This window comes from Spea bombifrons, chromosome 4 (assembly GCF_027358695.1).
Source record: "Spea bombifrons isolate aSpeBom1 chromosome 4, aSpeBom1.2.pri, whole genome shotgun sequence".
Classification (NCBI taxonomy): Eukaryota; Metazoa; Chordata; class Amphibia; order Anura; family Pelobatidae; genus Spea; species Spea bombifrons.
In genome coordinates this window covers 3,413,243-3,435,431 of record NC_071090.1, presented here as the reverse complement: position 1 = coordinate 3,435,431, position 22,189 = coordinate 3,413,243, and the positions used below count along the sequence as shown (strand labels likewise).

Here is a 22,189-nt window from a genome sequence, read left to right as displayed (position 1 = left end):
ACATATGGCTTCTATATATTTCATTCTCCCTTGTTTTTAAAAAAATAGATAATTAGAATCAATATAAAAATGTATATCAGAAGAGTGTTCGGTTGACAGATATGCATGGGGGATATGCAAGGACCGCTGCCAATTTTCATCACAAATTCAGCTAATAGGTAAATGTATAGGATTGCAAACTAATGCTTTGATTTCATTTTTATGGAGTGGGTACTTGAAACGTAATTTTATTTCATCGATATCAAAGACAGAGATAATGACGCAACAGAGAAGGACCTGCGAATCCCTAACGTGGCCGAAGTGGACGATTTCTGACTCCAATAATCTAACGTTTAATAAGGAAGGTTTCTCCTTGTGATGTGTTCTTTGCGTTCTACCGATTCTTCTGTAATATTTGAAACAAGACCACGTGGCCTTTTGATACATTTTGATAAAGTTACTTAATTAGAACACTCTCTTAAGTGCGTTGGGTATCTGCCGAGGTAAACTTCCATACCCAACATTCCTGACCCAACGGGTTTATTCACTTACCTTGTCCAGGAGGTGCCTCCAACATAAATAACCAACATAAATAACCAAGCCTTCTTCAGATTTCACTCCGACACGAGACATTTTCTTCCCTGGATATTAGAATGGGAATACTTTCAATGATGCTGGGGGCCTTAAACTAATTGGCTGCCCCCTGCTACTGGGAGAACGGACTCATCATTGTGAATGATTTCTTTACGTGCGCAAGCGGTCTTTGGCCGTTCACAGCATGGTGATGTTTCAAATATTACGTAATATTGTACGTGTCATCTATTATATCTGAACATTACGGGAAAGGTTCAGCTATATTCATTCAGAATATTTTATGGGCCACAGGGATCCTTCATTTTTAAATCTCCATTTCACAAATTCTGATGAATTAGTTGAACCAGTGTCCGATTTCCTGTTTGTTTCTGTCCTTTAATTTAGTAATATATAATATATATATATATATAATAATAATATATATATATATAATCTGAACCAATATTTAACTTGATGCCATATTCATTAAGTGGAGCATTTGATGCAGGATCTATAGGTATACTTATAAGGTTTGATTAATCTATATGAAAAGGCTACATTTTTTTTAATATAACTTCGATGTAAAATAAAAACATGAGTGCCGCCATTTTGTGTCTCACAAGCCCCGCCTTAATTCCTCTGTTATGGGTTTACTACAGTTCAGTCTTGCCTAATGGCTTTCCTATAGTTCATATTTCCTTTATCAATTGTCATCATGTCTACATTATCAGCCCCGTGTAACTTTAAACGTCCGTCTTTCACATATAGCAGTCGGACAAAAAGGAGGTTAAACTGACGGTAAGTAAAAAGTGCCACCTGTTTTAAATTTGTTATGCATGATGTCCATAGATTCATATTTAAAGTGCAGCCGGTGTTCCCGCTGGAAGATCCTAACGATGATATATAACATTGTAATATTTTTTTCGCCTGATGTTCGATCAGAACTTTTCATTCCTCCAATTTCCACCAAAAGATATATAATAATACAAAAAATATTAATAATATTAATTATAAATTATATTATTATACTGAAATTTAAACGACAATCTCAGAAATCTTAGGTCTAACTATACAGTACATGGTACAGGGCCAGCTTAGTCCTTCTCCCAGGAGAAGCTCCCTGGGGGTTGGTCCTTCATAATGTCCAGTGATGTTGGTGAGTTGATATTTGCTGTTAAGCCCCAAAAGTATGAAGAGTTCAGCAAAGGCATACGTAAAATCTATGTTTCTCCTTATAATTAAAACAGTTGACTCCTGTTTCTAGAAGCCAACGGGAACGCCGGAGAAGACAGACTCCAAACAGAAGATGGCCCAAAGGAGCACTTTTCCTAAACTTCAGGGCGGTCAGTCCCACCAAGATCCCAGCAGGAAAAAGGTACTGTCCAAATCGGTTTTGATGTGTTTTGTAGAAATATCGGGGCGTCTTTGTTTGCTTTATTCGCCAGTTGAGTGTTAAACGGATAAGGACACACAGCAGCTTCCATACCCCCCGGGACTTGAGCGGGAGGTGGACAGTCCGTTGGCCCCAGCTGGCTAAGCATCATGGCAAACTGAATTTATATTTCTTAGGAAGCTGCTTGCTTTTATAGACTGATCTCACAATTATACTTTATTATTTACCAATGATTGTAAAAAGCAACTGCAAAAAATAATGCATGGGATAGACATACGGCTCCTGAATCTAAGACGAGACCAACGACTGATTAAGGTTTGAGTCTTTACAGCAAGAGAAACGGGCGACTAGACGGGGGCCGAATGGGGCCGATCTGCCAGAAGATTCTATTTTTCTACTTTAGTGGATGATTATTTTACCTGCTGGTTCTACGTGCGCAGATCACGCGAGTGGAGCTCCGCAGGGTCATCAGGACCCTCAACGTGGTCATTAATTGTTACATTTCTATATGTCACTCGTAACAATGTGACAAACTTCACAACATTCTGAGATGGAAGCCCCTGACAGCCGAATGAGACGAGGCGAGCGCAGACAAGGCACGCAACCGGTGAATCTTTAGCCCTTTCAATAGCCAGAGGCAACTGAAAAATATTGCATGTTGCACCCTAAGGGTAGGAGAAACAGTGATTTTCTTCTCACCTTCCCCCTGGCTATTTTCTCAGTTCGGTGATTGACAGACTATCCGCCCAACCACCGGATAATAGAAAACTAAAGAAAATCCTCTCATTTTTCAGTAGTAATAAAGTTACCAATTATTGGTGGCGCAGCCTGGATCGGACTCCTTAATATCCCCCCCCCCCCGCTGTGATCATATATAAGACTCCCAATTGGTGCTTTGGCTCCCATTGTTGATATCCCTGCTTGAATGCAGGTGACTCAATTAAGTGAATAATGACGAGTCAAAGCTTTCGCGAGGGCCGGTATTGGAGCTACTTAAAATCTTTACGATGGGCTAATGAAGGGTTAATATTTCCAGACTCTCACGGTCCGCTCGTTTACAAAGTTCTCAGACACGATGCAAAGAATCCATGCAAAGTTTGGGGGCCCTTTTTTATAGCAAATGTTATAAACCAGAGTCCTCTCTGATCCGCGAGCGTTTTTATTCGCGATCCGTGGCAGACGCGGCAAAGATTAGAAAATCGACAGTAAATGTGGAAATAAGCATTTGGTGTCTGCGCTTTAATCAATCGGTAATTCTGTCTGCTTTAAAGTAAACCATTTACATCCTTTGACGTAAACCCACAGAGAGTTTATGGTCCGGCTTTTCTTGGATTTTAATGGTTATTGCGGAGTCTCTCTCTCTGATGGCTAATGGAAGCCTTTGAAGCTAGTGATTTGGGACCCAATAATCATTTAAGCAGAAATACATCAAAAATATACCGCCATTTTGCTCCAATTCTTGAAATTCCGTAGCTGAAAAATTGACTTGGGATCTAAGCGTTTTTTTTCGCCCCAAACTATTACCGTGTTACATCCGCGTGATGTTACCGTTCCATTCCATAAAACGTATCGTTGATTTCACGTGGAATTTAATGCAGAAATTGCGCAATCGGTCTGCATTTATGATGTCGTGATACCCGCAGGGAACGATGCTTCGTAATTCCCGTGGATGGGGTGATCATCCCATTGGGTGATTTCGTACTTTTAACCCCTCAAGGACAATGGGCGGTCCCTAAACTCATTGAAAACAATGCATTTTTGTCATTAAGGGGTGAAACATAGCTGTTTTGTATTTGAACAAAAAAAAAAACGCTGTTTAACAGATTTTGACCCGGGATGTGTTTGCAATTCTGGAAGCATCTATGGTGTCCAGGGGGGTTAGTTACCCATCATCATCATCAGTGATTTCCCACAGCCAATGGGAAATAAGCGGACGGAGACTCTGTATCCAATCAGGTTTCGTATAGATCGGCCGATCTCGTCTGCTCACTTTTCCTGCCATAAAGGCTTAATTGATAACTGATTGATGAATTGATTAAAGACGTTAATTAGTTATTGGTCTCATCACATGCCTGTCCGATGCGTGTTCACTGTAGTAGCCTCAAGCCTTATTTATTGACAGAATTAAATTCTGTTTGCACAGGTCTCCGTGGTCCACCTGGTGTTCAACTCCAAAGGAGATGTCATTACGACCAAGGTGAGAGAAGTCACTTTTATCGGAAGGGTAATAATCTTGAAATGCTTTATTATTTTCTTCACAAACCCCGTAGATATAATTGGCGGAGGGGTGGCTGAGGTCTCCCTAGGCAGGAGGTCAGCAAAGTCCTGGTGGTGGGGCATTGATAAGTGATGGGGCAACAACCCGGCTTCACCTACCCAGAAAATAAGACAGTGTCTTAGAATAGAGAAGCAAACCACGATACAGAAAGGAAACCAAGGATCGCTCGGATTGCAATCACATTATATTTAAAGTACTATCGTCAGCCCTTCTTCTGGGTACCATTCCAGCCTAATATCACCCATATTGGGCACTAGGGGCATTCATGTTGCTTTTGGTCCTCTTTGGGTATTATATCCTGGGGTAGGACTTTTAAAATTTCGTAAAGGCAGGGAGAGGGCAGAGGGAGCTCAAATATGCCCCTTCTTAGAGCTCCATCTCTGACCTAAAACGTGGCCTTCATTATGAAATGTAAATGCTGTTTTTGCCAGGAACCACCGGATCACGCAAATAAGAAAGGGGTCATGTCTGTAAACGGTGAGTAGATGCAGGGTGTGGAGCTTTTGGTGATGGGTCCTTAAACATTGAGTGCCGGTCAGGAACCTGTTCTCCTTGTTTAACATTTTGACCTTAAAGAGTTTTGTGATAAGTCCAGCATATCATTCGCAAAAACATCCTTTAAAAAGGGGGCTTTCTTCCACCAGGCTTCAAGTGGGACATACCTGCACCTTTATTCAAAAGTTTCTTGTTCCAGAGACTCCCTGTTATCGGCGTCTTTCAGCATTGTGGCTATTGTGACGTCCGAGTTGGCCACAGCGACTCCAACGCGTGCCGTGAGTACCGGTCCGCAGAAGACGGTCCGTCCACGCGTGATCCAGGTGGGTACAGCACTTGCGATTCTCAAATTCTGGACCGAGTCGAACCTCAAATGAAACCAAGTCACTTAACTGGCTTCATTATTCCGCTGCTGGAAACTTGGTTCCGTCTCGGGGGCCACAACACGCGTTGGTCATGGTCTTGGGAAGCATATTTGCGTAGTGTGCCAAGGGCATGAATTGAATTTACCTAAACAAGGCTGTTGGACTGTTTTATGCCAACCAATATTGAGAGGATCGTAAACGCATGGGCATCATGCCAATATACACCCATGGAATGCCCAGTCTCTGCCTCTCTTTCTACACGCGTGGTACATGATTTGGATATTTTCCATGGAGAACTTCCGATACCAATATCATCATCGCTTTGCATAGGCGTAATCATGTTGTTTTTTGTTTCGTTTAGGAAAAAATCAGTTTTCATATTTTCCACAAAGACAAACTAAATGTCCAAGGTATATTGATGGCATTTCACATCCTCGATTCGGTTTTTTAACCTTGAGAACAAATACATGCAGTTACAAAGCAGGATGGAAAAGAACCCCTTTTATTATTATTATTATCTTTTATTTGTTCTCTTATATTACCCTTTTTTTATTGTTGGAGGATGAGTGTTAAAATAATTTTAGTGGTCTTTTATTTACTTCAGGTTTTTTTTTTTATATGGACAGTGGACCAAAAATTAATGAAATTACAAAAACTAATTTTTATTGAGAGGGGAATGCGGAGTTCATAAAAGATCTGGGATCTGGTTCAAACCAGTCTGAAGCGACTCTTACCACGGTGACACCTAACACTCACGCTCGCACAGAAAAGGCTTAGCACAAAATCAACCAACGGCATCTTTCTGCTGATTGGACAGATCCATTTTTTGCTATAAGACTTCATAACTCTTTTTTTATTAATTATGATTTTTATTAACTAGTTGCATGTCTGTAGCAAGTTGATATTTAAGTTTATTCCCTTTTACTCCATTGCAGGTCATTTCAAAATGCCTTTCCCCAAATGGTGACCAAGCCTGGTGCAGCAGGGCCTTTCCCACCACCCACTGCCGCGCAAGTCCCAAAAAATTGGACGATACCGTGATAACAACGAGTACAACGGGAACCTGGGTGATGGGATGTCACCATACATTACATGGAATAAGACGCTAAAAGAATGTGTCAGACCCCAGGTGGTAACAAATCCGATCAGAATGTCTTTGAAAGTGCTTGAGTCTAGAGCGTCACCATTACCAAGAATGCCACACATCGCGGGTGTTCCATCTAGAGTGCCCTCCATGAAGTAGAGGACTTGAAACAGCTGCCATAGCAACACCGGACACTTTGGATCAAGTATTGGGCTGCACTGGTAGGAATCACCCACAACCTCATCAGGACAAAATCATATGGATTTAGTTACAGTTAGGAATACAGAATGTACAGTATAACAATGGGCATTGTATGGTTGAAAGACAATAAACTATAAGTATTTTGGACTCCAGTGTGGATGTATAGCTCTCAAAGTCATTGGTTATACCTTTTAGTGGAGCATCATTGATAAAGTAAGATGCAGAGTCACCTCCAAGCAGCTGTAGATCTCAGAGGTCCTGTCTTGAGATGTTTCTACCCTGTGCTCCTTGAGGCATTTGAAGAAGGGCTTCCACATCTTTAGATAGTTCTGGCCAGGAGGACATAGTGTTTATCTGAGAACCTCCTGCATGGTTTCCACACATGGTGACCAAACAAGCCTTGCAGGACATATCTCCCAGTTGACACAACTAATTTGGTGTAACCATGCGCCTCATGCATGAACCTGAACGAACATTCCATGCTCAAAGGTCCATAGAACGCGGTCAACTCTGGGTAAAACTGAGATAGGTATACTAGATACATCTTCCTGGGATCTTTTTAAATGAGCTTAGACTTTTCAAATAGTAACCCTTTAAGGATCCACCACAAAGATTCTATTGTGGTGGCTCACTAAAGGGGGCAACAAAATGGTCCTTTTAATAGTTCAATATATTCTGAATAAAGTCACCTGTAGTCAAGCAGGATTTTCAGATAAACGTCAGCTGAGATGCCCAGATATCATTACATCAGAGTTGAGTAAGAAGGCCCCAGGCTGTTCCTCTGGGTACCGAGCTGCCACCGCACCAGTTACCTAGGTATGAGGAGGTACTCGTCAGCTGGATAGGTACACAGGAACCGGTGTTCGGGTTGCGGTTGTATGATAAACGTTGCCAAGGGTTCAAGAGAACTCGACGTCAGAGATACGTGATGTCAAAAATAATGATGGCAGCCGAGGCGTCAAAACCAGATAGATCAGCAAGTCCGTAAACCTAAGAAACCCGGCTGCTTGACTGGGTGCCAAATAGTTTAAAAAACCTAACGAAATGCTTTACGTTTCTGCGTCACCATGCGGTCGGAGCCTTGACAGCTACAAACTCCAGATCAGCCTGTAAGGTGAAGTTAATGTGTCGAGTTGTGTAAAACAGGTTTTTTCCTGGAAATTATGAAGTTTGTACCTCGCCCCGGAAACACGAGATCCCGGTTTCACAAACAAGCAAAGAATAACAAATTATACCAGCGAGGCTTATGGGTCCCTGTGTCAGGTGACAGTGTCATGTGACCTCACCCAAAGACAGTGTTTTGCAGATGGGCTGAGAGTTCTGATCATCTCTTGTAATGTAAGTGACCCTCGCTCTCTGTGCATTTTATACGCTCAGTTTAACTCTTTCAAGCGGTGATTGTGCAAAAACGTAAGAAGATAGACATTAAAACAAGCAGAAGAATATGATTTACAAGGGGATTACTCTGTTAGTAAACACGGTTTATAGCCCAAAACACTCATTTACCTATTGCGGGGTATTTGTGTGACTGAGTGGGGCATTTAGAAGAATAATGGGGTTTATTTACCCCATTTAATTTATAAAGCCATTTCCTGCTGTTTCTATACACATTATCGGGGCTTTTAGGGCTGTAGAACCCTGCGATCCCCTCATACCCAGCAAACATTCTGACCTCCTAGAAAAGAGGGGGCATCAGGGGAGGAGAGAGGGGATCAGAGGAGGAAAGAGGGGCATCAGGGGTAGAAAGACAGGAAAGAGGAACATCTTGCGTAAAAATAATACCATAATAACTATAAAATAGAATGTTTTTCTGTAATCAGAATTTCCCTTTAAATCCCATGACCGTTAAACATTAAACCAACAATGTTATTTCAAGCGGAGGAAGGCAGGCAGGCAGGCAGGAAGCGTGAGGTCCCGATCGCTAAGTTAAACTCTTAACTTGCAAATTCAGCAATTTCTCCCTGAAAACCCTGTTGTTTTTTTCCCCCGTTGACACTTTCTGCAGGGTTAAATTACCTCACTTCTGCTGGAAGGCTGATCAACGTATTTACCACCCTCTCGGTGCAGAAAAAACATTACACGTAATAATAACCTGACCCTATTTTTAGACTAAGACCTTTGTCCTGGCTTTTAACGGAGCATAAGACAAGGCTGGCAGATTTGCCCCCGAAGCTTCGGGATTTATGGAGGTGCGATGAGCGGATCACAGCTGTGAAGGCTGGAAGTTACGTCTTATTGTTGGTTCTGTGAAATCATTCCGCAGTCAGCTGGTTGTCATGAGAAGTGAAAGTGAAATTCTAAACCTGTTTATGTTTATTTCAGTCTGGGAAGCTGCCGGGTCAACATCCCCAACCGCGATCACTAGTCCCGGTACAGCTGATGTAGGTTCGGTTCGGTGGTGATATTTCGGACTCTCATCGCAGGATCTCCGGGTATGTTGCCAGATTTCTGATGTCCCGTACACCATAGTTTATCTTTCTATCGTCTCTAAAAAGGAATGACATGTACCGGTATATGTCCCTTTTCCACAGTCTTTGACCTTCATGACTTATCCGGGTCCGACTTGGATCTGACCGCTAATGTTCCCCAAATAACTCCATTGAAGTACTTCTGATGCATCTTGGAGAGTGTCAGAAATTATTAAATGCCAAAATTTTATGGAATTGTCTTGGAAAGAGATACAAGAGGGGTACTTATTGTTTGTATATTGGGGTTGAGGGACCCTGTTCTAGGTTACCCTTGGTTGCAGACCGGTGGTTCACATGCGTTTAATATATAGGTTTATCTTAATATGTTTGGAGCAATGGGAACTCCCAGCCCTGATACATTAACATGTCCTGATCTGAATGTTCCCAGTTAGTTCCGATTTAAAAAGTTCCAGTCTGCCTTTGTTAAAATGGCAGAATTTTGGAACATTTGGGTCTCCAAGACCCTTCAAATAGGGAGCGGAAGCAGAAATGAATAGTTTCTTAACTAGAACTTTCTACCTTTTTATGTTAAATGTAAGCTTTGTTGGAGCCTACAGACGAGGCAGGTGTCCGCTTGTTGCCCAATGGATTTTACAAGTGCTCCCTAAATATAAAATTCTCAAATAGGGGATAAATTCCATCCAAGAACCCTTTGTGAAAGTTATCCAAGGTTTATCCAAAACCGTGTCTGCAGAATAAGTGTTGCCATGGATACTGGATATTAATGAGTGGAGAATTAGTGGGTGCCGATACTCCAAGGTGAGCACTTCAGTTTGGACTTTATAGGAAAAATGTGCACTCTTTAAAATTTCTCTTTATTTTTTTCCCCTCTCCAGAATAGGGTAAAACGTTAAAAATGTTTGGATTACGAAAGTTCTGCGATGGTCACAGACTGGTGAAAAATTTGACGACGATTCTTCTCAGCGGAATCTCCTGCTCGTTGATCGTTTACTCTCTGATTGTCCAAGCTGGTGACATCATCACTTCTGGTTGTAAGAAGATTGGGTTTTATAATTACTGCTTTAACAATGAAACCAGCGCTGGATGTTACTGTATCACCCAACTTAAGGACCTCCACGCGGTGGGTTTTCCAGCCTCAGAAGGGCTCCTGGTAGCTCTTGTCTTGACGTACTCTTCCCTGGTCACTTCTTTCGCAGGATTCCTGGTTTTAGGGCTTGCTCAGTATTTTCATGACTGTACCCTGTGGATGTTTGCGCTTGTGTGCCACGCTTTAGGCCTCACCAGTCTCTTCTTGGGTCTGATCATGAAGCTCATCATGATGGGCAGGTTTCTGGAGCTTTCTCAGCTGAGCCAAGGTTTCTTGGCTTTGCTGTTGGCCATCGCTGGCCTTTGCGTGCTCTGTTTAATCATGAGACATTACGCTAGTTTGAAAATGAAGAACTTGGAAATCTAAGCAAAGACACCAGGATGGAGAAGAATGATTTCTGACTGGCGATACCAGCCGCTTCTCATACGACACTCTGTGGCCGCGTGTAGAATTGCGTGTGCGTGTTCCTGTATTGGTAATGTACCCAGGTAATAGTGATTATAGGATGAAACGATTACTGTACATGTATTAGAAACACGACTTATGTGTATACCATGGGAGCAGCTGTCTTAACGTCCGTTTCTCGGGATCTCCATTGTTATTCCTCCTGACGCTATCGCTCCCCTATTGATAAGTTGCTGATAGTTGTGGTTTGGACCAGGCAGCCTTTGTAAGGTGGGGGGAGTGATAACTACGCAACAAAACGTTAATTAGATAATGCCAATTGTGTCATATTTTCACACAGATCTCCGCTTCTGTGATTTACGTTTAAACCAAGTATCACCGCCTGCCAAACTCCTTTTCCGCAAAGAACAATGGCCTCCGTTCCTTGTCGACAGTTCCCAAAACTGCTAACCCTTTACTATCCGAAGAGAATCTTTACATTGTGAAATTACACTTTCAGGCCGGAGTCATGTTCTTAGAAAAAATTTAGAAAAAATGGTTATTTGGGTTTTCTTAATTATTTCAGAATTGACTCTACAGAATGCTATAAAACGGCATTTATTTAACTGGAGCAACTGAATTAAACTTAAAAAAGAAAGGTTAACAGAATTTTGATAAATGTTTTTTTTTTTAACTCATGTACTAATACACTCTGTATTAAACCCATGTTGCTATAAAAATAGTTATTTATTTTGAAACTGATTTTTATATTGCTGACATCGTTCATGATCTTTTCTGGTTGTGCAAATAAAAATCCGAGTGGTCTTTAAAAATGATAAGCGTCCATTTGTCTTCAACTTCAGTAATCGCTTAATATCAGCTGAAAAAAATCTCTCGAACAAATTTTAAAGGGTCGTCATCATCATCATCTGAACGCACTCCTGCCGTTGGTTTTCTAAAGCCTTTGATGGGTGATCGGGGGTTTTCTTTGTTGGTTGGTGGGGGAATGTAGGTGCTACTGGTGCCCGCGGGTGTACCGGCTGGCAGATCGTCACTCTGCTCATCTAAACCCACCTCTTCCGTATCCACAAACCTTTTACCCTGGAATAAGAACTTCATTAGCATGCGGTCGAATTCCAAGCAATTTCCAGGTATGGCTGCATTTCCCAATAGTTCCTGGTTCAACAGTTACAGTTTTTAGTCTTTCCTTACACCCCCCATCCCATCACCAGCAACGTCTCCGGTTCTCTATATGCAGAAATAGAACGAGGGCATTTTCTTTTAAATCTCTTAAATTTCATGTCAAAATATATTAGTTATATAATTATTTATTTATATATTCCCTATATTTATTCCCTATTTTTGGAGAGTGGGTGGTTATTGTTTGCATTTACATGGATTTAACAGGATGGGTAAATTTAAGAAAGTTGTTTTTAAAAATGGGAGATCTGCCCAAAAACAAAAATATATTTTTTTAAATCTGATATAAGAAAAATCAAATCATAGACGCCTCCGAGATCTTTGTACCCCAACATACACCATGGGATGATATCACTATATGATACACACGGTCGCTTTGGTATAAATAATCTGACTTACCTGATTTATTATCTCCAAAGCGCACGCGACCAGCTCCATTTCATTCATACAGTACACGGGCTGTTTCCTGGGTGATCTAATTAAATAAATACCAAAAAAAAAAACATAAAGGTTTGACAAAGACGCGGCCATATAAGGATCCTGAGACTACATACTGCAAAGACACGGAGCCCTATGGCTACGTAATTCTCATAATTAACATCTCGGAGACCCCGGTGTGTTACTATCAAGGGTCTCGGTTCCTTACATCACTTTCTTCCTCTTTAAGTCCCTCGCTCTGTTTGAATCGCTTTTGGCGTCCGTCATCCACTGGGGAAGGACCCTCTTTTTCTCTTTGGATTCTTCCTCCTCCATTTCTCTTCTGACTGATGATGCAACAGCTGGTGAAAAATAAAAAGCCAAAAAAAAACATCTGTACCGTTAAAGCGCAGCCGCGACGCACCCCTGCGAGGCCGCAGAAAAAGGCACACAACCTTATCCCTAATTTAAGATTAACCCCCAGAGCAAAGGCTGCTATTATTATTCAACACATTCCGGGAAAAAATACAAGAAATTGACCACGATTTATTTATTGTTCTCGTGAATTATCTATATAAGGAAAGAAGCAGGACTATGAGGGGAATTGGCCCATTTAATGCCCCAGACTCATAAACTTTGCGCATGCGTGGGGACAGTTTGTCGGGATACTCTGACGGTGATATTATTATTTATTGTTTTATATAGCGCCATCATATTCCACAGCGCTGTATATTAAATTCTGCTCCGGGCCAAACCAGGACTGGCCATAACTATAGCAGCCGTCATCTTAATGCAGCCGTCCGGACCAGTATATATTTCCCATCAATCCCAGCCAACATCAACTGGGCAATTTAATCTTTGTAGATGAGGTTAGATATATCCCTCCCTTAATAATATAGAGGGTATCACACAGCAACCTTTCCACCAAAGCCCGCTGTTTATATCTGCATAGCCCACTGTCACCCCTGTATGCAAATTCTACACATATGATGATGATAAATGACTGCCAATAGAACATGTTATCTCAGATTTTGTAACCAAGGGGTTAAAGAGGGCATTAGAGCGGGTTCCTCTCTCTCTAGAGATATGAGGGAACCTCACACTCAGCTCTGGGACGAAAACTCCGCTCACAACAAACGAAGACTTTTGAATTACCTCACCACAGCACACGACTTCCGCCTTGGCCGCTTGACTACAGGTCCCAGCAGTACTTGCGACAGCATAACGTGGAGGTGATCGCGGGTGCTGCTGGGAAATGTAGTTTTGTAGTTCCTGAACTGTGAATACAGAAGCCCTGTTTGTGGCAGATAGTGACAGTTATGGCTGGCTGTGTTCCTAGGAAAAGGGACAATGAAGGCCCCTTAAAAAGCACATAAAGCAATAAAATGATTCAGTTTTACTCCCAGATTGTGTTTTGTGACATTTTAAGAAATCTTAATTAAAGTCGGGAGACTTCTGAGGATTGGATCCTCTGGGCCTGTTGCTAGGCGGCTGTAATGGAACAGAATTTACTGCCCTTGCTTAGTTGACTAGGCCCTTTTTTGGTCCGCAAATCTTTCTGCCCCTCTACTCCCCCTTTTTTTTTTTTTTCCTAACCCCGTTCTCCAGTCTTCCCTCCCGGTGCCCCCCCCAAACCCCTCTTACTTCTGATGCCCTTTTTTTCAGAATGTACGGGGGCATCACAGGGTTCTACAGCCCTAAAAGCCCCGATAATGCTTATAGAACCCAATTTACCCCAAAACATATTTTTTATGTCCAACTTTATCAAAAGCATCCGACAGACAGATTCAGACAAAGCGAGTGGAGCATCGACGTGGAAACTTTAATACAGAATCCGGCGTGGAGCATAGAGTGTTAACGGGGGACTTTAAAAATTAATAGATATTAATCCCAAAATATACAGAATACATCGCTTTCTCCCTGGTTGAACAAAAGAAAAAAAAAAAAAAGTACAATAAAAATATATCTATTTCTCTGGGTTTAAACTATGTTTTGAAAAAACAAACATTAAGGGGAAAATACATTTCTATCCCAAAATTACTCATATTTTGTCGCAAAGTACATCTAGCACTTTCGTATATATATGGTTATCGTTATATATAAAGTAAATAAAAAAACTGACTTTAAACAATGACATCACCTTTTGGATAAGGACTAAAATGGCATATTTTAGAATTTGAATTGCTAATTTCAGATAAGCCCAAATATGTTTTTTTTATAAACGCACAGATGAAATTGGAGATGAAACAAACATTTGCATCGTTTGTATCTGTTTAAGTCTAATACATTTTTTTTTTTTATTATTCAAAAAGGAGATTTGGTGATTTGACTAAAAACAGATGTTCTCGTTAATGCACATTTTTAGAAACAAGTAGACATAAGGGAAGGGGGTTCTGAGGGTTAAATGGATGTATATGTTGCATGATGAAAAAAAAAAAAAAGACATTAAATTTAAAAACTAAATAGGGAAAAAAATGTTATAAAGTAATTCTGCATACGACATGATAACACTGATCTGGAATGTATAGTCGGCACGGGACTGGACTTTTTCAAATTAATCTCCAGGACTAAAATAACCAATATGGTTATTATGTATGTTAAAGCGCCGCCATTTGTAAAAAGTTTTATGAAGATGTTACATGAAAAAGTTATTTTCAGGGGTTAATGACTAAGTTGACTGCTACATACAAACTCTCAAGTAATACAAGTTTTCATTGGCAGCATGAGGACTTCTGTATTCAGATGACGTGGCAGCATTAGGACTTCTGTGCCAAGAGGGTGGTCAGTCTGATTTTTCCATCCATTGAGGCCGTCACACAAGTCCCGCACTCAACTGCCGTGCTCCAGTCTACTGTGACTACAGGGGCCCGATGTCCTCCCAGGGACAGGCAGCTTTCCATGGAGCTTCCATCGTTGTTCAGCTGCAAAACAAGACAAATATTGGGTATTAAACTATTTTGAAGGAAACTGATCATATAAATAGGTCATATATATTTATATATAACCTAAAAGACCATATAGCATATGCTACAGGAAGCCCAGAGTACAGTGCTGTGCACGTGTGAGGTGGGGTTGCCAGATAGTGTTGTGTGCATGGAAGGGGCTGCTGGAAGAGAAGAAGGTAAACAACATACAAGAGGCAACAAACGCTAATACCTTATATATGACACCTCCAGTACTCGAACATGTCAGCATGTAGTTTCCCTCTGAATCAAATGCAAAGAGTCTCCCGCGAGGGAACTGGACTTGTTTGTATCCACTGTATCCAGACAGCATGAAGGGACCGGTGGCGTCCGGTGGCAGGGAGTACTCGGACACTTTCTGTCCGCTTTTATGGATGTTCCACTGAATAAACTGTGAAAAACAAAATAGTATGGAGGCTTGGATTACCAAAAATTAGCCCTGCGAGGAAGGAAGGTTGGCTCACCAGCAACATTGTCTCTCGAGACTCACCTTCCCATCCTCTCCAATACTGTACACGGCATTCTCGTCGTAGCTGAAGTCCACGGAGTAGACTTCACCTTTATGGGCTTTCCAGGACATTGCGCACTGGTGCTGCTGCATGTCTGGGGAAGAGAGAACGTTTAAAAGTGAGACATACGTTGGAAATATAAATTCCGTGCCACATTGTATAGATTTAACCAGGCTATGGGTCAGAACCACAAGATCTCCCCTCAACAGAGTAGCTCAAGTTTGTTTAGGAACAGCCGATATGCTACAATTTCCACTGCAATTCAATGCAAGGAGCTGAATGGATCTTAAATGTGGTTGAGCTGGAAGGTAAGCTCTGTTTGTATACACCAGGGTTTTTGGATGGCGTGGAAATTCTTACCAAAGAGACGAATGAAGCCGTCAGCCGCCCCAGTCACCAATAGGTTTCCGTTGTGATTGAAGGAAGTGCAGTTTATTGCTATTGGAACTGGTTCCAAAAAATACTGGAGCTGAAATGGAAACCAAAAAATGGCTGATGGGATTAACTACTTAAACTTTCTGTTCCTAAAATTCATGCAATACAGTGTTCAAAGGAACTCAAAATATCATAAATTTTGCAAATGGCTGAAGTCAGCCTATTACATTCATTAAAAGATGTTAAAATAGGAAGAGAAGAAAAGAATCACATGGGCTGTTGGGTCCACTTGTGATGTGTAAGTTGAGCTACCAGGGTAGGTTAATTGCATGAATGGGCAGCTTTGCATGGAGGTTACGAATGGAGAGAGTTTTACCTGCTGCTTCATTGTTTTTGTGTCCCACAGCAGTAATTTTCCAGGGACCTGATTTCCTCCATTTTCCCCAAAGCTTGGAATTGCTGGGTCTAAATGACTAGGAGAGCTCGGGGCTGCAGCAGAGCAGACAAAGGACGTCCCGCTTGGATTACACGCTAGAGACAGGATCCTACAGGAAAAAAAAAATATTCACTATCACTGCCTGGTACGGGAAATCACAAAATATCATTCCGGTTTGTCCAAAGTTCATATAAACCCAAAGCTCGCTTGGGATCGAGAAGCTGTAGATGGACTTCATCAAGCTAAACACGTGCAAGGAACATAAGAAACAAAGCCGTTACCTGGGCATGTCGTCGGCTATCCCAATCTCACATAAATTCTTCTTGGCTTCCGTGTCGTACAGCCTTACTGTGCCGACTTCACTTCCCAACAGGAGCTGGTTCCATTCCAACATAGAATGACAACGTTAGGCTGAAATGCACCAGTCTACAAGAGGCATAATCCTCTACACGGACAAATTCTATGACGCGACAGAGAATGGAAACCCAACATATCCCTTGGAGCAGGGGGAAGATGTCTTTGTGGTCAACAGAAAAATATATAAGCCTGATAACCTCAAAAAGTGGATTGGCTTTGCTGTACTAAAAACGATGGCACTCACCAGCCTGTCTCTCTTTGTTGCCCATTCCAGGGAAAGAAGAGCCGACTTGGAAATGGAAGACGCTTTGGTCTGCATGATGCCATCAATGGACCACACCTTAATGACTCCATCAACGTCCAGACTCGCCACCCGACGTCCTGAGCAGTCCACCCTGGCAGAAAGAAGACACACTACATCAAAAAACATTGAACCGCGGGAGAAGCAGTCAACGAGACAACGACAAACAAATAATCAGCAGTTTGGGGCTCTGAAATATATCTCAGGGGGTAAAAAGCAAAATATAGTGTTTTGACCTTAAAGATAGATTCCTTAATCACGGAATGACAGATATTTTCTATTGCTGTGTCTGGTTAATTAACTTTGGAGGGCCACAAGAAGCCCTCTTGGAGGCAAGGGCTGGCCCACAAGCCCAAATAAGGTACCTGCAGTGCATTATAGAGGAGTGATGTTCTCCATACTCTTCTTGGCTCAGAACGATGAATGGCTGTTCTGGTTTCTCTCCTCCGCTTGGAGTGCGAGTGACTCCCTCTGCCAGGTCACAGTGTATTTCAGGACGTCCGGCGTCGGATTCTGCGTCTCCGGCCTCGTTCTTCTTTTCAATACTCTGATTTCATTAGGCAAAAACAGACAAGGAACATCAGACCCATTATCTAAGACTTCATTTCAAATCTATGGATCCACACACAAGTATAGTGAATGCGAATCGCCCACCTGTGATGACGTCTTAGACAATAGCTCCTTCCTCTCCTGTAAGCGTCGCTGTCGCGCAAGGTTTGCTTCAGGGGTCCCGACGGCAGCGAGAACATTCTGAGAACTTTTGGCTTCCTTGGTCACATTCACAACTTCTTTTGCTTTCTGGATTTATGGAGGAAGCAAATAAACCCCCCCCCCCATTACTACATAATATCAATTAATACGTTGCCATGTCTCCCCAAAAGCCTTTCCACGATCAGAACATTGGTTGGTAAGTAAGTATTCTCCACGACCATATCCATCCACATTAACACGCTGACTTTACCTGACTGTTCGTAGGCTCTTTCTTCATCGGCAAGACGGTGGCAGTCTGCGTCGGGGATGAGACGGAGGTCTGGGGAGGTGGCCGGGGGGTAGGTTTCTTGCTCTGCGGAAGTAAGGAGGAGAGGAACCCGGAGGTTTTCTGAGACTGCACGGCCAGGCTGGAACTCCTCTGACTGGACACCATGTCTCTAAGACGAAAAGGAAAGCGAGGATGCATATTGCATGCTTTTAAACGGCACAGAAACTTTGTGTAATAACAGTAAGTACGTGAAGTTAAAGGAGACCCGTCACCTAAATCAGTGCGGAGCAAGCCCACATCAGCTACAGAATTCAATCACACCAGACAGAGGAAAGACATTTTTATTATATTATATAAATATAAATATATATATATATATACACATACATACATATACATACATATACATACATACTAACCTAGAGGTTAGCATTTTTTTTTTTTAGGGTATCTGAAAAGGACTCTAAGATTTTATAGTGTTTTCTTAAAATCACTGAAAACGGTAAAGAAAAATAAAAAAAAATACCGCCCTTTTCTAGTTGGCGCACAACAACAAGTGGGTTGTATCTTTGGTCAAGAGAATAACTTTGTCTCGCTCCTCCTGTCCTGGTGATAAAAAACCGCCTGACACTTTGCCAACCCAGCAAAAGGCAGATTCGAACAGAAGAGGGAGCTTCCAGCACTAACTACGCGCCTACGGGAAACAGTTATTCTTTTGTTGCGCCCTGAGATGACCGAGGATTTAATCCACTAGCCCGGCACGAGATAAATGTATATGCTTCGAGACAAATAGGGAAGCGATAAATATGCTGCCCCTTCTATATTTTGCACACAGGCCCCATCAGGTGGCTTTTATCAAGTTGGTTAACTTACAGTTCTGAATCCCCAAGGCGATCCATGTTGGAAACATAGTGGGGCAGCCTGTGGTGGGCCGAAGGACCATCTTCGACCTCCTTCCGCATCCGGTGGGTCTCCGCTTGTAAAGCAAAGAGCTGAAGGATACAGAAGATAGGCGTGGAAACGTGGCCAAACTGCCCCAAAAGTGATCAAAGAAAACTAACATTCCACTAACCTTCTGTCTCAATACCTCGTTCTCTTCCTGCACTTGAAGGATCCTCTGACATTCTGCTTCAAAGCTCAAAATTGTGGGGACGGGTGAAAAGTGTCGTTAAGGAAAGTAGGACAGGTTGGAACTTCATTTAAATAGAATTCATAAAAACAGTCATGCATAATAAAAAAGGGGCTGATAACTGGAACTCAAACCCACAAATCAAAGAGTTTGTTGAGGCTTATTACTCATAGCATAAGGATTTTAGCTGAAAATAAAATTAATAATAAAATTACTAATATGTCTCCAATAATGCCTTCCCATTCACATACACTAGCGTTTGGGGTCCCTTAGAAACGTCTTTGTTTTTTTAAATTTTGTCTACTAAAATAACATGAAATGGGTCTGAAATCCAGCGCAGGCGGGGTTAATGCTGTAAATGACTATGGTAGCTGGAAAAGGCAAATTTTTTGTGGAATCTCTTCATAGGCATACAGAGGCCCTTTATCACTCCCATCACTCCTGTGTTCCAATGGCCCTTTATCACTCCTGTGTTCCAATGGCCCTTTATCACTCCCATCACTCCTGTGTTCCAATGGCCCTTTATCACCCCCATAAATCCTGTGTTCCAGTGGCCCTTTATCACTCCCATCACTCCTGTGCTCCAATGGCCTTTTATCACTCCCATCACTCCTGCGTTCCCTGATCCAAGTTTAAAAGCCTAAGTGATCTTTAGAAAACCCTCCTGCAACTATGTTACAGCCAGAACTGTTTCCCATAGAAACAGTTAAGTGACCCCAAAGCTTTGAACGGTACCGTTTGTTATTTCTTACAACATATATACAATTTTTACAGCTTTTGAAAAATATGTATTTATGTTTTCTAATTTGTATATAACTTTGCCGCTTTTAACGTCCTGCCTTTGCAGTTTTAAGCCGTCTAAAGATATGCTCTTCCCGTTATATTATCTCCGGATGGAGCCAGACGTAAAGGGTATGCATGCACTGGAAGAGGACGCTGAGGAAGTTGTGCAGCGATACGGTGAAGGTATCTGCCCATTGCCGGGAGAAATACGTGGCAAAGGTCGGGTTTCCTTCAGGAGTCGGGATGAAGGGCAGAGCGAACCACTCCTTCCACTCCGCTTGGTTCTGTAACTCCGCGGCCTGTTTCTGGAAGAACTCATGCGCCTTGTCTGTCCGGCTTGTCTGTTTGGAAAGGGAGAACACCGCGTATACCGTCAGAATTACACATTCTACGAGAAATGCCCCAATATCCAAGGGGCAACACGAAAATTGCAAAAAAGAAAGTTTTTGGTAGGGATTCAAATCAGGAAGTCAACTTAAGGAAACATTCAATATACATGGAACGGTCCCCAAAACAACCCAGTGTAGGGTTTTCGGAATACTACAAGATGAATATTCTCTGCTGATATTTTATCTTTTCGATCGGGTATACAAATGTCGAGCCCAAAAAAAGATGTCCGCCTGAATAGTCACCCACCTGCACCGTATAGACCAGGTAATACCGGAAGAGGCTGGTCTTCAGCTTGTGGATGGTTGGCCGGTATACGTCCTCCAGACGGCTGAAAAGGCGACGCTCCAAGTACGCCCAGTAATCCAGCATCCCGTTAAGATCATAGCACTGGATATACTGCAGAAGCTGCTCCACGATCCTATCCACCTGCCAGTAACCATGTATAGCGTATTAATACAGACCAAAAAAAAGGGGTTTTAGGCAATTAATGAGACAAAAGCCCATCTGTCTACAAATAACGTTCTCGATTGACATCAAGGGACAGAGGATCAAGGAACCTTTAATGTATCTGCGAGTTGCAGTGCTTCGGGGTAATTAAAGGGACACTCCAGTACCCGGGGGGGGTTAGTTAGGGCTCTGCAGGCCTTTAAGACATGGAGCGCCGGGATATGATGTCATAGCCCAGCAGCGTGTCTTAAAGACACAGCACACTTTTTAACGCAGGGGAGAAGCTGCCCAGCGGAGGGGGCGCTGCCCTAGGCGGAAGGCAAATGCATATCTGGATGTGATTGACAGGTCAGAAACGCAATGCACATCTCACATGCATGCAAAAAATAAATAAAAAAATATGAAGGCGTACAGGGGTGATCCGGGCGAAAGCGACAGCCTGACGTGTCACCCAACTAATGTTACTCCGAAACAGACTTACCCGGAAGCCCTTCTCTCTGTCCGCTTTGACGTCAGCCTCAAAATGTTTCAGGGTGTTGGTGAAACCTCTGAAGGTCAGGTATTCTCTGACTAGATCATCTGTGCGTTCCACCGCCGACGTCATCACGGGGATCTACGCGGGTGTCCCCAGAATAATAAAGTTTTTTAAAAAAAAATAACATATTAGCCAATATCCCAATCTTAATGTACCGCTCTACTCCGAACAGCTGATACACAAAATAATTATTATATATTCTCTATTAATTTCCACCAACAAATATTCCTCTAAAAATCTGCAAATACAGTGTCTAAAAAGAGCACAAGGCAGATTATTGTGTAAAAAAAATGTACTTCTTGTCAATTAAGCGCAGAATTTATATTTTCACTTTTAATAAACCCAATTCCCATGCCTGGGAACTTCCAAATAGGAAGGAGTCAGCTCTAGACTGCGTGACCCTGAATATCTGCCCCTTCACCCTGAGACTGGGGCAAAACCCCTGAGAATGCATAGTTACATAATCAGTAGGGGACCCTTTGTAGACTGAAGGCTGCTTCCAGGACATGTGGAAAGAAAATGCCTAATATGCAGCACCCAACACCCACTGCACCCCCTCCCCCCCAAAAACCACCCACTGCACCCCACAATCAGAAGCAGACGATACCTCATGTAAACTGCCCAGGGTCCTGTCACAGTGCAAATCGGACGGCTCGGGTCACATGACACGAAGAGGAAGCGCTGGTCACGAGGGGATGTGAAAGTCCCCTATACAAACAGACAATACTGCAACTCCAGTACGGCAGCATGGCGTAGATAGAGGGCTTTCACATCCGCCATGTCTGTTCCAAAACGAGGCTGAGTAGCTGTCTATACTACTATACCAGTAAAGAATGAGAATAGTGGCAGATACGCTTCCTGGTCAATTTTAACATTCCTTTTATAATAAAATGCGTAAAGATTGCTTTGTTTTCTTCATATTAAATGTAATTTGGTTTCTTTCTTTTTCAAAACAAGGAGAGCTTTATTCTTTTGACACTTGCTTTTATTGATTCATATTTTGTGTATTGATTATTTGATTGATTGTATACCTTGATTTTAAATTAATGCAATTGAAGAATGAATTGTATTGGAATATAATTCACTACCGAGAATTAGCG

General features: G+C 42.2%; 4 protein-coding genes across 5 annotated transcripts in view; 2 read left to right on the top strand and 2 right to left on the bottom strand.

Annotated features, from left to right (window-relative positions):
- AGBL3 (AGBL carboxypeptidase 3) overlaps window positions 1–6,515 on the top strand; it is a 28,097-nt gene extending 21,582 nt beyond the window's left edge. Inside the window, exons 15-19 of the mRNA XM_053465162.1 lie at window positions 1,817–1,927; window positions 4,089–4,142; window positions 4,655–4,700; window positions 4,868–5,041; window positions 6,019–6,515. Coding sequence (XP_053321137.1) covers window positions 1,817–1,927; window positions 4,089–4,142; window positions 4,655–4,700; window positions 4,868–5,041; window positions 6,019–6,050 — 417 coding nt within the window. The 3' untranslated portion in view covers window positions 6,051–6,515. The remainder of the gene's footprint in view (window positions 1–1,816; window positions 1,928–4,088; window positions 4,143–4,654; window positions 4,701–4,867; window positions 5,042–6,018) is intronic.
- Window positions 6,516–8,734: 2,219 nt separating this feature from the next.
- TMEM140 (transmembrane protein 140) lies at window positions 8,735–10,937 on the top strand. Its single transcript, XM_053462705.1, has 2 exons — window positions 8,735–8,800; window positions 9,673–10,937. Exon 2 carries the CDS (start codon window positions 9,693–9,695, stop codon window positions 10,248–10,250), a length of 558 nt encoding a protein of 185 aa, XP_053318680.1. The 5' UTR covers window positions 8,735–8,800; window positions 9,673–9,692; the 3' UTR covers window positions 10,251–10,937.
- On the bottom strand, window positions 10,871–13,081 carry LOC128490694 (cell cycle regulator of non-homologous end joining-like). 2 transcript variants are annotated; one of them, XM_053462707.1, is made up of 4 exons: window positions 13,041–13,081; window positions 12,115–12,247; window positions 11,868–11,943; window positions 10,871–11,369 (listed from the first exon to the last, which is right to left on the bottom strand). In XM_053462707.1, the coding sequence occupies exons 2-4, from the start codon at window positions 12,219–12,221 to the stop codon at window positions 11,145–11,147; spliced, it is 408 nt and encodes a 135-aa protein (XP_053318682.1). In that variant the 5' UTR covers window positions 12,222–12,247; window positions 13,041–13,081; the 3' UTR covers window positions 10,871–11,144. The 2 variants fall into 2 exon arrangements, with proteins under 2 accessions (XP_053318682.1, XP_053318681.1); XM_053462706.1 differs by lacking the exon at window positions 13,041–13,081 and having other exon boundaries at window positions 12,115–12,380.
- Window positions 13,082–14,227: 1,146 nt separating this feature from the next.
- WDR91 (WD repeat domain 91) lies at window positions 14,228–21,771 on the bottom strand. Its single transcript, XM_053464810.1, has 16 exons — window positions 21,697–21,771; window positions 21,036–21,167; window positions 20,354–20,533; window positions 19,851–20,058; window positions 18,878–18,960; window positions 18,679–18,797; window positions 17,788–17,974; window positions 17,481–17,624; window positions 17,192–17,373; window positions 16,770–16,920; window positions 16,450–16,544; window positions 16,109–16,277; window positions 15,718–15,826; window positions 15,339–15,451; window positions 15,042–15,239; window positions 14,228–14,806 (listed from the first exon to the last, which is right to left on the bottom strand). Exons 2-16 carry the CDS (start codon window positions 21,156–21,158, stop codon window positions 14,642–14,644), a joined length of 2,226 nt encoding a protein of 741 aa, XP_053320785.1. The 5' UTR covers window positions 21,159–21,167; window positions 21,697–21,771; the 3' UTR covers window positions 14,228–14,641.
- Between the last annotated feature and the right edge of the window lie 418 nt (window positions 21,772–22,189).

Bases quoted from the DNA above. Each gene is read 5' to 3' on its own strand.
- TMEM140 (XM_053462705.1), top strand. From the start codon at position 9,693: ATGTTTGGATTACGAAAGTTCTGCGATGGTCACAGACTGGTGAAAAAT.
- LOC128490694 (XM_053462707.1), bottom strand. From the start codon at position 12,221: ATGGAGGAGGAAGAATCCAAAGAGAAAAAGAGGGTCCTTCCCCAGTGG. The intron at 11,944-12,114 runs GTAAGGAACCGA...TTATTTAATTAG, and splicing joins TTAAAGAGGAAGAAAGTGAT to ATCACCCAGGAAACAGCCCG. The intron at 11,370-11,867 runs GTAAGTCAGATT...TTCTTATTCCAG, and splicing joins CTTTGGAGATAATAAATCAG to GGTAAAAGGTTTGTGGATAC.
- WDR91 (XM_053464810.1), bottom strand. From the start codon at position 21,158: ATGACGTCGGCGGTGGAACGCACAGATGATCTAGTCAGAGAATACCTG. The intron at 18,961-19,850 runs ATACCCTTTACG...GACACTTTTCAC, and splicing joins CGTCCTCTTCCAGTGCATGC to CCGTCCCCACAATTTTGAGC. The intron at 15,827-16,108 runs GTAAAACTCTCT...TTTCCATTTCAG, and splicing joins CAAAAACAATGAAGCAGCAG to CTCCAGTATTTTTTGGAACC.